A 16,342-nucleotide genomic window follows, 5' to 3' on the forward strand; every position below is an offset into this window, starting at 1 on the left:
ACAAAATCACAAAATCATTTACATTTAATTTTAACATACACACACACACACACACACACACATATATATATATAGATAGATAGATAGATAGATAGATCCACAATTCAAGAATATGCTATAAATTGAAGCATATATGTATATATTCAAATATTAAAAACACACACATACATACACATAACAATATATTTAATTTTTAATTATTATATATTTTTAAAATGGTAGGCAATTACTGCATAAGCTTAAAACATCTGAAAATGTCGTCTTTTGTCCAGGCTATGCATCTGGTGTACCGCGCCCTGGAAAAGGAGCCTGTGCCCTCAGTCCTGCCCTCCTCTCTCATCCCTCCATCCAAAAGGAAGAAGTCATCAGGGTCCTTGTCCAGCATGGTGCCAGTGTTACCAGGCAGCCCGCCGCCACCTAAAGACAGCCTGCGCTCGACCCCCTCTCACGGCAGCATGAATTCCCTGAACAGCGCCGGGAGTTTGTCCCCAAAATACACCATTAAATCCTCACAGGTACTGTTTTATTGGTGCGTCTTCATGCTAATGTTGGACAGAAGAATTGAAGAGGGTCTGATGGTTTTAACTACAAAATAAAAAAAAACTAATAAAAAAAATCATAAAACCTAAACTAAAATTAAAACTGATTTTAATTTTGATTAATAAATACTGTGATGGTGCTTAAATAATACTAAGCCAACACTGACCTGGTCATATTTTACCCCAAAATCAATAATACCTTATTAATAATCCAAAATAATACTTTATATTTTCCAGGAACATTATGCATGTACAAAAAATATGTTCAATTTGGAAAATTATTTGTCATAATATATCAAATTGATTACATTAAACAATGAAATTTGTATGTAATTTGTATTTGTAATTTAATGTAATGTAAAATAAATTTTTATTCTGATAACAAAATCTCATTACTTTAATATAGTAATGGAAAAATCATCTTGTCAAGATACATTTCTTATTTATTTTTTTAAATTACATCAGCATAATTTAAATACATAACCGAATAGTAATATGCTAAATAAATACTTTACCGTTTTTATAATATTTATTTGTTTCAGTCTGAAATACTCACGTTGAAAATAAAGCTGATCCTTTAAGTCCTAAAATAGGTTCCACATTCCTTGTGCAAAATGCTGTTTCCTATTTTTCATTAGATTTTTTTTGAGAAAATATATGACCTGGACATGTTTTTGGCAGAGTTTTATTTATTTTTAATTTTTTTAGATTTACCCACCTGCATTATCTTCAGTACATTAAATGAATAATGAGCAATGTGAGCTGATAAATTATCACTTAAATTAAATTGCTATTAACTACTATTATGCTTACTATACAGACCTTTGCTTGCTTTAGTAGTGTAATGTAATGTGAAGCAATATTATTGTCCCTCATTTGAAGTGCTTCCTGTTTTTTCAGAGTTTGTCGGGTTATATGACACCAGTAGGCTCTGACATGGCCGCGCTCACTGAGATGCGCCGGGTAAACAATCTCTTTTTTTGTTCTTTCATTCCATGTATTTCAACTTAAGTATAATTTGTTCTATTTCTACAGTTAGGAAACCCTAGACGTAGATAAAAGTAGATTCACAATACAGCAAGAGAGCCACTAACATCTTATCACAAGTGCAACAGTTCTTACCTTATCTTACCAAACAATCTTCTTTTCCTTTCCATCCACATTTCAATGCTGCTGATGTTTTATGCCGTTATCACTGGCTAAAATCAGGCAATAATGTTCAAGTTGTGGGTAGGTAATGTTTGGAAAAAGCCTGAACAAATGCTTTCGATGGTCGGTTAGCCGAGACGTTGAGTTGAAAAGCATTTGTGAGAGATCCAGTGCTGTGAAATGGTGCTGTGTCTTGACTTCCCCATGTTTTGAACACCAGAGGTGGAAGACAAGCTGGTCTCTTCTCCTGTGTGGTGGCTCCTTGGTGTTCTCTACCCTTCTGTTTGTGTGGTGCTGTGCTTATGTGTGGTTCAGATGCAGCAGGACTGATTTAATGTGCTGGACCCCCTCATACAGGACAGCTCCAGCTCTGTGGGTTCAGGCGAGTTCACCGGGATTAAAGAACTGGACGATATAAGTCAAGAGATCGCTCACCTGCAGAGGTAATGAAATACACTGGCATGTAAGGGTGGTGTGTGGAAAACAAATGACAAAAAAAAAAATTAACTTCTATTTATACAATATTTTTTCTTTCATTTTATTTAAAGCTGCAGTCCGTAACTTTTTTTTGGTTAAAAATTATCCGAAATCAATATTTGAGCAAGTACATAACCAGCCAGTGTTCAAAACTATCGCCTTACTTTAGCCCGATTCACAACGGTCATCTTATAATAATGTTTTCTAATTTGAGTGGTAAAGGAAGGTTTCCGCAGGAAATTCGAGCATGGCACTGCGTCATTACGTCACGTCTGTAAAGTAGTCCCGGCTACTAGGCTATCGCATGTGAGGATCCTGCAGGTGGCCGATCATTTATAGCCTTTTCTCACAGCAGCCAGAATAATTAAATGTATCATTTTGATGGCTGATTGTAATCCAGAAAGGATTATGTGTTTATGAAACACGTGAATGAAAATCAATTATATTCCCATTTTAAATGTGCTTCTGACTACAGATTTACACAGTTTGATGTGATATGAGCTCATTTAGATTAAATCACCATTGGTAGCGTGATTTATTGTAATGCTTTTTTCCTCAGTTGGTCAGAACAAACGTGGCAGACTTGTTACTTACTTGTTCAGATGACAATATCCAGTGAAAATGCTTATTTGAGTCATATATTCCAAGACGTAGTCTAGAATCTGTGAGTGTAAAGTACAATATTCACACCGGTGTGGTGACTGACTGCCACACATACTCCTCAAAACATTAGATTAATCCGCACTGGAGCCGGGCCGCTGCACAACCCACACAACGAAGATAATTCCGCACACAGCTGCAATTGCAGGTTTTCAAACAGAGATGGCGACAAAGAGGCAAAACGTACGGACTGCAGCTTTAATTTAATGAATTTAATGATACACAACTTTTTCTTTAAGTTTGGGGTCAGTAAGAATTTAAAAAAAAAGAAATTAAAGAGTTATTTCAGCAAGGACTCATTATAACCAGCCAGTGTTCAAAACTATCGCCTTACTTTAGCCCGATTCACAACGGTCATCTTATAATAATGTTTTCTAATTTGAGTGGTAAAGGAAGGTTTCCGCAGGAAATTCGAGCATGGCACTGCGTCATTACGTCACGTCTGTAAAGTAGTCCCGGCTACTAGGCTATTGCATGTGAGGATCCTGCAGGTGGCCGATCATTTATAGCCTTTTCTCACAGCAGCCAGAATAATTAAATGTATCATTTTGATGGCTGATTGTAATCCAGAAAGGATTATGTGTTTATGAAACACGTGAATGAAAATCAATTATATTCCCATTTTAAATGTGCTTCTGACTACAGATTTACACAGTTTGATGTGATATGAGCTCATTTAGATTAAATCACCATTGGTAGCGTGATTTATTGTAATGCTTTTTTCCTCAGTTGGTCAGAACAAACGTGGCAGACTTGTTACTTACTTGTTCAGATGACAATATCCAGTGAAAATGCTTATTTGAGTCATATATTCCAAGACGTAGTCTAGAATCTGTGAGTGTAAAGTACAATATTCACACCGGTGTGGTGACTGACTGCCACACATACTCCTCAAAACATTAGATTAATCCGCACTGGAGCCGGGCCGCTGCACAACCCACACAACGAAGATAATTCCGCACACAGCTGCAATTGCAGGTTTTCAAACAGAGATGGCGACAAAGAGGCAAAACGTACGGACTGCAGCTTTAATTTAATGAATTTAATGATACACAACTTTTTTTTAAAGTTTGGGGTCAGTAAGAATTAAAAAAAAAAAGAAATTAAAGAGTTATTTCAGCAAGGACTCATTAAATTGATTAAAAGTGACCATACAGACATAATGTAATGTCACAAAAAATCTATTTCAAATAGAAATGTCACTTTACATTCATCAAAGAATCCTGAAAAATACTGAAAGCACGTATCTGCTTTATGCAAAAATTGAATGATACTGTGTTTACCATGGTTATTATAGTAAACTAAAACCGAAACCATATTAAAAAATAAATATTTAATTGTTTTATTTCACCTAGTTATCTAGGCAATATTTCAAATTTTTTATGTAGTTTAACTTGATGCAATAGTATAGCTAAAAGTCAAACTGAAATTCAAATGAATATGAACTATATAGACATATTCTTAAAAAACGAATAAAATGTCAAAAGCAGAACAAAATTACTTGACCTTTAAAAAAAATTAAACCGAAAATACAAAAAAAAAATTCAAAATATTTTAAAAACTTATAAAACTGTGTAAATATATATATTATAACAAAATATATTAAATAAATGTATTGTTAATATAATAAATATTTAAATGTAAATTGTATTATAATTCTTTGATAAATATATTATAAAAGCATTTTAAAAGTGTTAAAATATATTTAAAATATTTAGATTTCTTTTAAGTGTTGTTGAACTTGTGAAAACAAGCATGCAAAGTGTTTTAATAACTGTTTGTCCATGTGTAGAAATGTTGCTATGTAAATCCCTTCTAGTTCTCTTAATTCTTCTGAATTCTTCTGAATCATACTCAGAAAAATAAACACAACAGACAGCAAACAGTATTTATAACTATTTCTCTTAGGGACTGCAAAAAAATAATAATAATTCTGCCGCTGTCCAAAGTGTGTGAATATAAGTTTTTTTTGTTGTTGTTGTTGTTTTTAAAGATGTTTAGGTAGTAATTGTGTGTTGTAAACAAAATGCTTTCAGGTGTGGACATTTTTTTAAATGTAAAAAAAATTGATGCTGTTTCAGTTTTTGTTTTATTTTGAGGAGGTGCAGATTTTTTTGCCCGGATTTTGCTGCCTACTGTTGTCCATTTTTCTCTTTGGCTCACCCCACCAAGTCTAGCATATTTGTCCTTTTCTGAACAGTTGCCTTATAGATGACCCTGAGCTGACTCTCATGCTAACACGCACCCTTCAAAGAAAGAGGAAAGGTACCTGAGAGCTCTTGGTGGTGGATGAGTTTCCCTCTCCTCATCTCACCTCCTTCCCCTCTTCACAGTGTCCGTTTAATGTGTTTGTTTCCTTTACGAAATCTCTTGTTTCACTTGCTTATTCATGCTGCCTCAGCACTCTTGCTTTCACACACTGGGATACACTCAGGTAAAACCTTCTCTTGGCTGTCAAGGTTTTTGTTTTGTATGTGTGACAGATTTTGTGTGTGAAGGAGGCAGGTATGAGGGATATTTTCAAGTTGCCAACAGTTGATACAAGATTTTGTCTCTCTTGTTTTATTATTTCAATAGAGAGAAATACACTTTGGAACAAGACATCAGAGAAGCGGAGGAGGCGATCAGACACAAGACCACAGAGGTTCAGGTAAACCTGGCAGTGCTATTATTATTAGTAGTATACAGTACATTTATTTTAATACTTATAAACGTATATACTTCATTTCACAGGATTATTGATATATTTTAAAGTAATTATATCATAATTTTAAGAATATTGTTAAAGTAATTTGAATAATTATTGTTATTATTATAATTATTATATAGAAAATGTATGTAAAGTAAAATGTAAAGTTTATATTGTTAAAATATTTTAGTTTTATTATTAGCCTATGATAAATGTAAATTATAAAATATACTTAAAGGATTATTAACATATTTTAATATGTAAATACATTTAACTATATTACAAAAATGATATAGATCATTGTATTCTTTATATTATAATTATAAAATATACTTATTAATTATTAGTATTATTAATATAAAAAAATACGTTCATAAATATATTCATATACTAAAACAGATCATTTTGTTATTATTTGTATTATAATTATATTAAACGTAGATGTCGACCATGAACTCCTCTGTATACCAAAGTATTCTAGAGTCAAATGTGAGCCCATCCGTCCGACAGCTAAAGTTATGCCAAGATTGGGTCATGCAACAGCACAATGATCCCAAGCACACCAGCAAATCTACAACAGAACAGCTGAAAAGACAAGAATCAAGGGGTTGCAGCAGTCCAGTCAAAGTCCAGAGCTCATCCTGACTGAAATGCTGTGGCGAGAGCTGTGCATAACGTAAACCTGGCAGTGCTATTATTATTAGTAGTATACAGTACATTTATTTTAATACTTATAAACGTATATACTTCATTTCACAGGATTATTGATATATTTTAAAGTAATTATATCATAATTTTAAGAATATTGTTAAAGTAATTTGAATAATTATTGTTATTATTATAATTATTATATAGAAAATGTATGTAAAGTAAAATGTAAAGTTTATATTGTTAAAATATTTTAGTTTTATTATTAGCCTATGATAAATGTAAATTATAAAATATACTTAAAGGATTATTAACATATTTTAATATGTAAATACATTTAACTATATTACAAAAATGATATAGATCATTGTATTCTTTATATTATAATTATAAAATATACTTATTAATTATTAGTATTATTAATATAAAAAAATACGTTCATAAATATATTCATATACTAAAACAGATCATTTTGTTATTATTTGTATTATAATTATATTAAACGTAGATGTCGACCATGAACTCCTCTGTATACCAAAGTATTCTAGAGTCAAATGTGAGCCCATCCGTCCGACAGCTAAAGTTATGCCAAGATTGGGTCATGCAACAGCACAATGATCCCAAGCACACCAGCAAATCTACAACAGAACAGCTGAAAAGACAAGAATCAAGGGGTTGCAGCAGTCCAGTCAAAGTCCAGAGCTCATCCTGACTGAAATGCTGTGGCGAGAGCTGTGCATAACCAAATGCCCACAAACCTCAATAAACCTGAGCAACGTTGTAAAGAAGAGTGAGCCGAAACTCCTCCAGAACGATGCGAGAGACTGATAAAGTCATACAGAAAATGATTACTGCTAAAAGTGGATCTACAGGCAGTTGAATCATAGAGTGTCCTAACTTTGTCACACGTGACTTTTCCATCTTGACTTTATTTTTGCTAAATAAATAATGTCACGGTGTGCTATGTCATGTGATGTTGTTCGTCTGAGGTTTTATTTTCTAAATGTTAAGACCTGCCAAGGACCAGATCATTTTTAATTATGTCCTCATACAGAAAACCATGGAATTCAATAGGGTGCCCTGACTTTTTCACATGATTGTATATTTAAATGTATTTTATTTTGTTATGTTCTGTGAGAAATGTATGAATTAAAAAATATAGCTAATGTATGATTCATGTATTTGAATATATTATTATAAATAATATTGACATTTTATTTGTGTTATAAATAAAAATATTCTTAGTGTTAATAATATTTAAAAGTAAATGCATGCATAAATGTATTTTATTATAAATATAATAAAACTAATAATTTTTACTATGATTTGTATTATAAAAATATACATTATAAAATATATTTAAAGAGTTATTAATATAATAAATGTAAAAGTATTTGACGTATTATTGTTCTGTTAAATATATATAAATTTTACAAATATATTTAAGTTATTATTAATAAGTATTTTTATTTTTAGTATTTTATTCTTAATTATTAATATATGTGAAAATTAGTATTAAGATATTTAAAAGTATAATTTTTTGTTGTTGTTGTTTTTTTTTACCTTGTCATTACAAGGTACGTTGGCTTAATTATTAACTGAATTTGGTTTGATTGCCAGGAGATGCAGAACGATCTGGACCGAGAGACCTCTACCCTCCAGGAGCTTGAGGCACAGAAGCAGGATGCTCAGGACCGGCTGGAGGAAATGGACCAGCAGAAGGCAAAGCTGGAAGACATGCTTAATGACGTACGGCAGAAGTGCCAGGAAGAGTCACAAATGGTGAGTGAAAACCTTGAGAAGACAGGATTACAATATCCTCGGCCAACACTTTGTCAGTGACATTAAACACATCCAATCTATTTCTGTTCAGATCTCATCCCTACAGTCCCAGATCCACTCGCAGGAGTCGGACCTGCAGAGCCAAGAGGAAGAGCTGGGCCGGGCCAAGGCTGACCTGAACCGTCTGCAGCAGGAGGAAGCTCAACTAGAGCAGAGTCTACAAGCTGGCAGGATTCAGCTAGAAACCATCATAAAGTCCCTCAGAGCCACACAGGACGAGATCAACCAGGTTGTGCCTTCAGAGCATTTTATATTCAAACCACTAGGGGTGACGAACACTTAAAAGATGTCAAGATTTCAAATGCATTCATGCATATAGGGTTGCTTATGACACTAGAAGGCAGCCACCAGAAACTGCTTTATCTAATAATGCCAGAAAAAAGAAAATGTGATGAGCGTTTCAGTTTATAATGGAATAAAAACTGATGTGTGTATGTTGCAGGCTCGGAGTAAACTCTCCCAGATCCAGGACAGCCAACACGAGATCAGCAAGAGCATCGAGCAGTACAGCAGCACTCTGAACGGAACCCACGGCTGTTAAATATATATAAATTTTACAAATATATTTAAGTTATTATTAATAAGTATTTTTATTTTTAGTATTTTATTCTTAATTATTAATATATGTGAAAATTAGTATTAAGATATTTAAAAGTATAATTTTTTGTTGTTGTTGTTTTTTTTTACCTTGTCATTACAAGGTACGTTGGCTTAATTATTAACTGAATTTGGTTTGATTGCCAGGAGATGCAGAACGATCTGGACCGAGAGACCTCTACCCTCCAGGAGCTTGAGGCACAGAAGCAGGATGCTCAGGACCGGCTGGAGGAAATGGACCAGCAGAAGGCAAAGCTGGAAGACATGCTTAATGACGTACGGCAGAAGTGCCAGGAAGAGTCACAAATGGTGAGTGAAAACCTTGAGAAGACAGGATTACAATATCCTCGGCCAACACTTTGTCAGTGACATTAAACACATCCAATCTATTTCTGTTCAGATCTCATCCCTACAGTCCCAGATCCACTCGCAGGAGTCGGACCTGCAGAGCCAAGAGGAAGAGCTGGGCCGGGCCAAGGCTGACCTGAACCGTCTGCAGCAGGAGGAAGCTCAACTAGAGCAGAGTCTACAAGCTGGCAGGATTCAGCTAGAAACCATCATAAAGTCCCTCAGAGCCACACAGGACGAGATCAACCAGGTTGTGCCTTCAGAGCATTTTATATTCAAACCACTAGGGGTGACGAACACTTAAAAGATGTCAAGATTTCAAATGCATTCATGCATATAGGGTTGCTTATGACACTAGAAGGCAGCCACCAGAAACTGCTTTATCTAATAATGCCAGAAAAAAGAAAATGTGATGAGCGTTTCAGTTTATAATGGAATAAAAACTGATGTGTGTATGTTGCAGGCTCGGAGTAAACTCTCCCAGATCCAGGACAGCCAACACGAGATCAGCAAGAGCATCGAGCAGTACAGCAGCACTCTGAACGGAACCCACGGCGGCAGCATGACCAACCTGGCCGACATGAGCGAAGGCTTTCCAGAGAAGGAGAATGGCGGTTTCGGAGCTATGGTGAGAAAGTTTACCTTATATTTTAAGCTCCTCTCCAAATTTAGTACTTAGAATGGCAATAAAAGAAATCATATATAGAATTAATTGATGTTTTAATAAAAGCATCTGCTAAATGACTAAATGTAATATAAATGTATTATTATTTATATTTGTTTTTTTTATAAATAGTAATTAACATATATATTAATACATGTTTATTTTTATTACTTTTTTAAAAACATAATAAAACAAAAACACACTTTTATATATTGTTATATAATTGTTTTTGGTATTATTGTTATTTATATAATAAGTATTTATATAAGTATTTATGTAGTTGTTATAAAAAATTATATACTATATTTACTATATAAAATAATACTACAAGCATGTTTAAAAATAATACAAAATATAAAATTAATACAAGTATATAATTTTTTTTAATGATACACACACACATGCGTTTGTTTTTGTGAATTGTGGGGACATTCCATAGGTTTATACTGTACAAACTGTATGTGCTATTGCCCTACACCAACCCTACACCTAAACCTACCCCTTACAGGAAACTTTGTGCATTTTTACTTTCTCAAAAAAACTCACTCTGTATGATTTATAAGCGTTTTGAAAAATGGAGACATGGGGTAATGTCCTCATAAGTCACCTTCTCCTTGTAATGCCTGTCATACCCATGTCATTATACAAATTTGTCCTCAAATGTCACAAAAACACACATACACGTATACACATGCATTTTAAACGGGAACAGGCCTGACTGATTACATTTCTTCATGATTATATTAAGTTTCATAGTTGCACAGTTATTTGTCACTTATTGTTTTTTCTAATTTAAGTTTAAAACCCAGAGTATTTCTGAAGAATCATGAAGCTCACTCCTTGTGTGATTGCGATTGAACTCCTGTTGACATTCTCTGGTTTCCGAGGGAGAACTTTGCTTGCTTTTCTTTCTGAATTATGCCTTGCATGCAAAGGTACAATTTGGAAACCCAGCACTATTAACAGAGCTTCTTATGTTATTTGGAACAGCTGAGGTGCTGGCTTAAACTGCAAATTGTAGGCACAAAATGGCTGAAATTTATACTTCAAGATTCTTATTTCAAGTTTTTTTTTTTTCTGAATTGCTAGTGCTTTCCGTCTTTTCTTATTTTTTCCTATTTTCGGCTGGACCCCTAACATAGTGTTGGCCTACTTCTTAGACATCTGGATTAAAAGCTAGCAGGTCAAGCTGTTATCATAATCAACTATAAAATGAATGTGACAACATTTCTACAATGTCTTTGAGAAAAAAACAACAACATAACATAATACAGACATAACAAATTTGCTCTGGGCAGGAATGAACCTTTTATGCTGATCCATGTTCAGCACCTCTTACCCAAAACCTTCTGTAAGAGAATCAATAAAAGAGGCCTCGGATCAGTGTGAAAGCAAACATCTACGGTCAACAATTGTTTGTTTAAACCCATTACAGGAAGACCCTTTCAAGGTGAAAACCACTGTGTTCAACAGCGCCCCGCAGGAGATGCACACGGACCCCTTCCAATCTGAAGACCCATTTAAAACAGACCCATTCAAAAGTAGGTCATGTATTTATAATTATATATATTTTTATTTTTCCCTTTTGTTCTGCTCAAATTAAATACCTCCCTTCCTTAGAGATGGGTCAGGATGCAGTACTAACAGTAAATACTTAAATGTTTAATTTCAAATTTCTGTTTACTGGTGGTTGTGTGGCACATTCTGGGGCCACGCTTTTGAAGCCTTTGTAGTAGCTACTAAACACATCTCCTGCTTTTTTTTTGTTTGTTGTAAGGCGATCCATTCCAGAATGACCCTTTCTCAAAGCAGACCTCCACAGTTGCAGGTATCCAGTCCTGAAATCAGAAATACATGAAGCGCCTCTCCAGTGTTGAGCTCTGAACTTAGAAGATATCAAATAAATATATCTGTTACTAACTAAATGTTTATTTAGATGCATACGGCATCAACGTAGTATCCATGATAAATCCATTCTAAAAATATTTGATTTCAAGCTGTTATTAGTATGCGTACTAACATGATCTGTTCAGCCAGGTCTGAAAATAAGTGAATGAATAAGTTAAATATAAATATATGTAAATATACAACATAATAAATAATATATGAAATATTAGATATAAAGTATATAATTAGACATATATACACACACTTGGCCACATTTCATTTCAGTTTTTCATAAAAACTTGCCCAAAGCTTCATGGTATTAAACTTTTTGTTCACATACCTTGGCACAGTTCCCCCTTGGTAATAAATGAGGCTTTCCATTCCCCAACTCTCATAAAATTTGGCTGAATATACATGATAAAGTGATATAATGTAAATTATGTTATTCAAATGCAAGACTTTCCCATGACAGTTACATTAATTTGTAAAATCTTTTAGATCCTTTCGGCGGAGACCCTTTCAAAGAGGCCGACCCATTTAGGAACTCTTCTGAAGATTTCTTTAAGAAACCCTCGAAGCCAGACCCCTTCAGCAACGCTGATCCTTTTAGCAAAAGTGCCACACTTCCCTCAAAGGTACCCAGAAAACCAACAACATCACATTATTCCCCTTATTCTCTTACTTGTTTCTCAACTCTCTCTTCTCTTCTGTCTTATAGAGTCATCATTTCTCAAGTAATGACCCCTTCAGCTCTACCAGCCCCAAACCAAAAGGCCAAGGTACAGTCTGCATGTGTCTCTCACTTGTTGAGCTGAATCATAACATCTCTGCCACTCCCTTCCTTTAAAGATACCGTGCAAAGATCGGCCTCTTCAACTCTGCATGCAGCAGAACTTAAACCTCTGAAACTGATCTGGTATCAGCTGAAAATGCCTTGTTTCCTCACAAACGCCTTGAGGGACATGCTTGGGGTGCTTACACAACACAAGCAAGATGATACTTTCACACCCCGTGCCCAGTGGCGACACTTTTGTCTTTTTTTTTTTCCAAAGGCCACTCAGAGAGCAGTTTGAGAGAACACGTGTGAAGAAGCTGTCAAAAGAGTTCCCATGCAATACATCCTCTCGCAGACCCCTTTGGCACCCTGAACAACGTGATATTCCTCTGCTGTTTCAGTAAACAGTTAATGCAGCATTCTGTTGCAGCATTGTTGAACACTGAGGCGAATGCCAGGAAATGCTCAACACATTTTTTTTCAAACCTGTGGGTTGAAGGCAAAAAAAAACACAAAGACTACAAAGCAAACTGATGCTTTACAATTTTGTTTTGACTTTTTGAAATGGAAAATTAATACTCCTATTTGATGGCTTCAGTATGCATTTTATTTGATCCTATTACTATTGTGATTAAGGCCCATGAAGTGTATATTTGACTATATTTAGTGACTATAAAATAAATGTAATGTATTTATTAAAAGTGGTCAGATGAGTACTTCAGCGATCATTGACCATAATATTATTTTAAATAAATAAAAATCACTCATTTATTTATAGGTTATTTATTCATTATTATATTTAGTCAAATTAAAAATAAGTCAATAAAAGTAGTCAAATAAGTAATTTGCCAACCCTTGACCGTAATATTATTTTAAATAAAAAATTTGTATTTATTTCATTTAACGCTATGGTGAAAGAAAAGTATGTTGAAAGGAAAGTATTTATTTGCCAGTTTTTTTTTGGTAGCTTATTTTCATAAATAAATAAAATGTATTGGTACTTTAAATAAAAAACTTTTATTTTTTTTAAATTTTTTGTATTAAAATAAGGCCTAATAGCTGTTTTTTTTATTCAGTATCATTAAAATTGTTGAGTTGCATTAAAAAGTCTTACAAAATTGCTTTATATTATTTAATAAAATAATAAATAATTATTACAAAGCATTTTTGGTTTCGGTTTTCGGCCAAGTGCATCCAGAATTTTTGGTTTTCGGCCCAGAATTTTCATTACGGTGCATCCCTACTTATAATCTCTAAATATTTCAAAATGTCTAACATAATTTTTCAATTTTCTTGACTTGTTATGCTATTGCCTCATTGTTTTTCTCTGCCAATTCCAGATTTCTTCGGTACTTTGGACCCATTCGGAAGCAGTTCGTTCGGCAGCAGCAGCGGATTTGCAGACTTCAGCCAAATGTCAAAGGTAATGAACACCTTTTTCACATTTTACATTTGCATCTTAAGCATAGTGGAACTTCACTTTCTCATGCTTTTGCAACATGACATTTTTAAGATGTGGTTTTGATTGATGTCCCACTCATAATTTGCGCGGTTTGCACCTTATGTGTCTGATAATGGCCCACTGCTTCTCCTTTCCACTGCGCTTTAATATAGGGCTTTGTAGACGACCCCTTCAGCCGAAAACAAGACATGCCAGCTCTCCCACCCAAGAAAAGCATTCCACCGCGACCCAAACCACCCAGTGGTAAGCATTTAACCTTCATCTCAAGTAGGGTTGGGTACCGTTCACATTTTAACCAATACGGTATCGGTATCGTTACCTGAATTTCGGTGCCGGTACCCAACGGTACCTTTTTTCGGTACTTTACTCTCTGTGTAATTACAAAAACATTTCTTTCAGTGAAGTCCAAAAGTCTCAATTTTATATCAAATGAAAATTAAACCCTTTTATTTTTTGGCAAACAAACTGAGGTTTACTGTTGAAATTAATACATGGAAGAAACATTGTGTGAATATTCCTTTAAAACATTTTTTTAATAGGCTAATAATTGTATTATTTTTTCTAAAAATTAAGTGATTAATCTGGTTGTAATATTTATTTTTATCATTTAATTGTTTTATTTAAATTTGATAGAAAATTGAATATTTAAAGATGTACATTATCCTGTACAAAAGTAATATATTTCGGTTACATGTTAAACCGTACTTTTATTTTGACAGGTTACCATGAAGTTTCTGTGTGTGTATAGTACGATGATGCTAGTTTTCTCAAATGAAACGGTAAAATTCTCGTGAAATGACTCTCACAGCAGCTCTGGAGATTAAGTTTTTGTGTTCATGCCATCAAATGAAAATTAAACCCTTTTATTTCTTGGCAAACAAACTGAGGTTTACTGTTGAAATTAATACATGGAAGAAACATTGTGTGAATATTCCTTTAAAACATTTTTTTAATAGGCTAATAATTGTATTATTTTTTCTAAAAATTAAGTGATTAATCTGGTTGTAATATTTATTTTTATCATTTAATTGTTTTATTTAAATTTGATAGAAAATTGAATATTTAAAGATGTACATTATCCTGTACAAAAGTAATATATTTCGGTTACATGTTAAACCGTACTTTTATTTTGACAGGTTACCATGAAGTTTCTGTGTGTGTATAGTACGATGATGCTAGTTTTCTCAAATGAAACGGTAAAATTCTCGTGAAATGACTCTCACAGCAGCTCTGGAGATTAAGTTTTTGTGTTCATGCCGTCATATAGTGAGACGCAGAGGCCGGAAATCACAGAGAGCATCACGCGTGCTTCAGTATTTGTGTAGTAAACAAAACCGCGTCTCCGCCATTCATACATACAGAGGCAAGCGGAACATGCAAGATTCATATTTAAACCGTCTTTTTGCATTTTAATATTCACAGACACTAGTTCATATCGCGATTCGAATTAAGTGGCAGTGACTACTTTTGACTTATTCGTCCAAAATTGACGAATTCCGTGGCATTCCGCGCTATAGAGTAAATTACGTTTTTATGAATGGACTCCACGATCTTGTCCGCGTTTTCGCAGAAACCATATGGCCCTAGAAATGTAACCACACTTCAGAACATTTCGGCTTGCCCTGTGTGTTGTTTGAACGAGTTGCAGGGGTGACATCGCGTCACAGGGTCTCTCATTCTCTCTCTGTATGCGCCCAGATGCATTCTCAGGTACCGAAATTTGGCACCGATTGATTTAACGTGAATCGGTACTCGGTAGTACCGACGCAATTCGGTCGGTACCCTTAAAAGTACCGAGTTCGGTACCCAACCCTAATCTCAAGGCCCAAAAACAAACATGGACCCTTTTCAAAAAGTTTATATTCATGTACAACCATATAAGGTTTTTAAGCTAGTATGTTAAATTAAACTATTACTACAAATACACAACTAATTGTGGCAATAAACAAAATGTAGACAAAACAAGCAATCTAAACAGCCAACATGAAAGACCTGGAGAATGTTGTTTGGGTGGATTTTTCTCTATGCTTTTGGCAATCACATTGAAGCAGACACATCTTCAAAGTGTAGCATCACTACATCTCTTTTAACTAGTTGTTTGTCAGCAGTGAAAGCAAAACAGCTTTGAACAAGAAGCTGATGACCAAGTCTTTTATTAAGCTCTTGAGAAGTTCAAGAAAACTGAATTTTGACTGTCCATGATATCTAAGACTTCCCCCAACAGTTGTCAACAGGAAACTGAGGTACAACCTTGATATGTTTGCTTAAGCTTTTTCTTTTTTTTTCTTTTAGTTTTTTAATGCACAGTGGCGCAGTCCTATCTCCATCCAACTCCAAAATGGTGCACAAACAAACCGGAATGGAAGATAAATTTGTTACTTGGAGAAAGCGAAACCTGCGCTGTTTCCTCTCTGCAGTCCGTAGTTTGGAGGAAAGGCGAATCTGTGCAACTCACTCTTTTTTTTTGTTTTTTTGCAGCAACATGTTTTTTTTCATCCTAGAAAACAAGAGAGAACTTTCCTGGTGTAACTGAGGTTTAAAATTTGGTGGGGAGGTTAGAGAAGTAGGTTTGTTCAGTGCACTCAGAGTGGTATAGCTAACATGC

At 34.3% G+C, this 16,342-nt stretch overlaps 1 protein-coding gene across 1 annotated transcript in view; it reads left to right on the top strand.

Annotated features, from left to right (window-relative positions):
- The window catches only part of LOC107588112 (epidermal growth factor receptor substrate 15-like 1), a 28,491-nt gene that overhangs the window by 6,084 nt on the left and 6,065 nt on the right, over positions 1-16,342 (top strand). Inside the window, exons 9-23 of the mRNA XM_016276122.1 lie at positions 273-529; positions 1,397-1,502; positions 1,749-1,769; positions 2,046-2,131; positions 5,227-5,259; positions 5,403-5,475; positions 7,783-7,944; positions 8,036-8,233; positions 9,413-9,577; positions 11,049-11,154; positions 11,391-11,441; positions 11,999-12,135; positions 12,219-12,279; positions 13,616-13,698; positions 13,890-13,980. Coding sequence (XP_016131608.1) covers positions 273-529; positions 1,397-1,502; positions 1,749-1,769; positions 2,046-2,131; positions 5,227-5,259; positions 5,403-5,475; positions 7,783-7,944; positions 8,036-8,233; positions 9,413-9,577; positions 11,049-11,154; positions 11,391-11,441; positions 11,999-12,135; positions 12,219-12,279; positions 13,616-13,698; positions 13,890-13,980 — 1,630 coding nt within the window. The remainder of the gene's footprint in view (positions 1-272; positions 530-1,396; positions 1,503-1,748; positions 1,770-2,045; positions 2,132-5,226; positions 5,260-5,402; positions 5,476-7,782; positions 7,945-8,035; positions 8,234-9,412; positions 9,578-11,048; positions 11,155-11,390; positions 11,442-11,998; positions 12,136-12,218; positions 12,280-13,615; positions 13,699-13,889; positions 13,981-16,342) is intronic.

This window comes from Sinocyclocheilus grahami, unplaced genomic scaffold, assembly GCF_001515645.1.
Source record: "Sinocyclocheilus grahami isolate Dianchi unplaced genomic scaffold, SAMN03320097.WGS_v1.1 scaffold98.1, whole genome shotgun sequence".
In the NCBI taxonomy this organism is placed as follows: domain Eukaryota; kingdom Metazoa; phylum Chordata; class Actinopteri; order Cypriniformes; family Cyprinidae; genus Sinocyclocheilus; species Sinocyclocheilus grahami.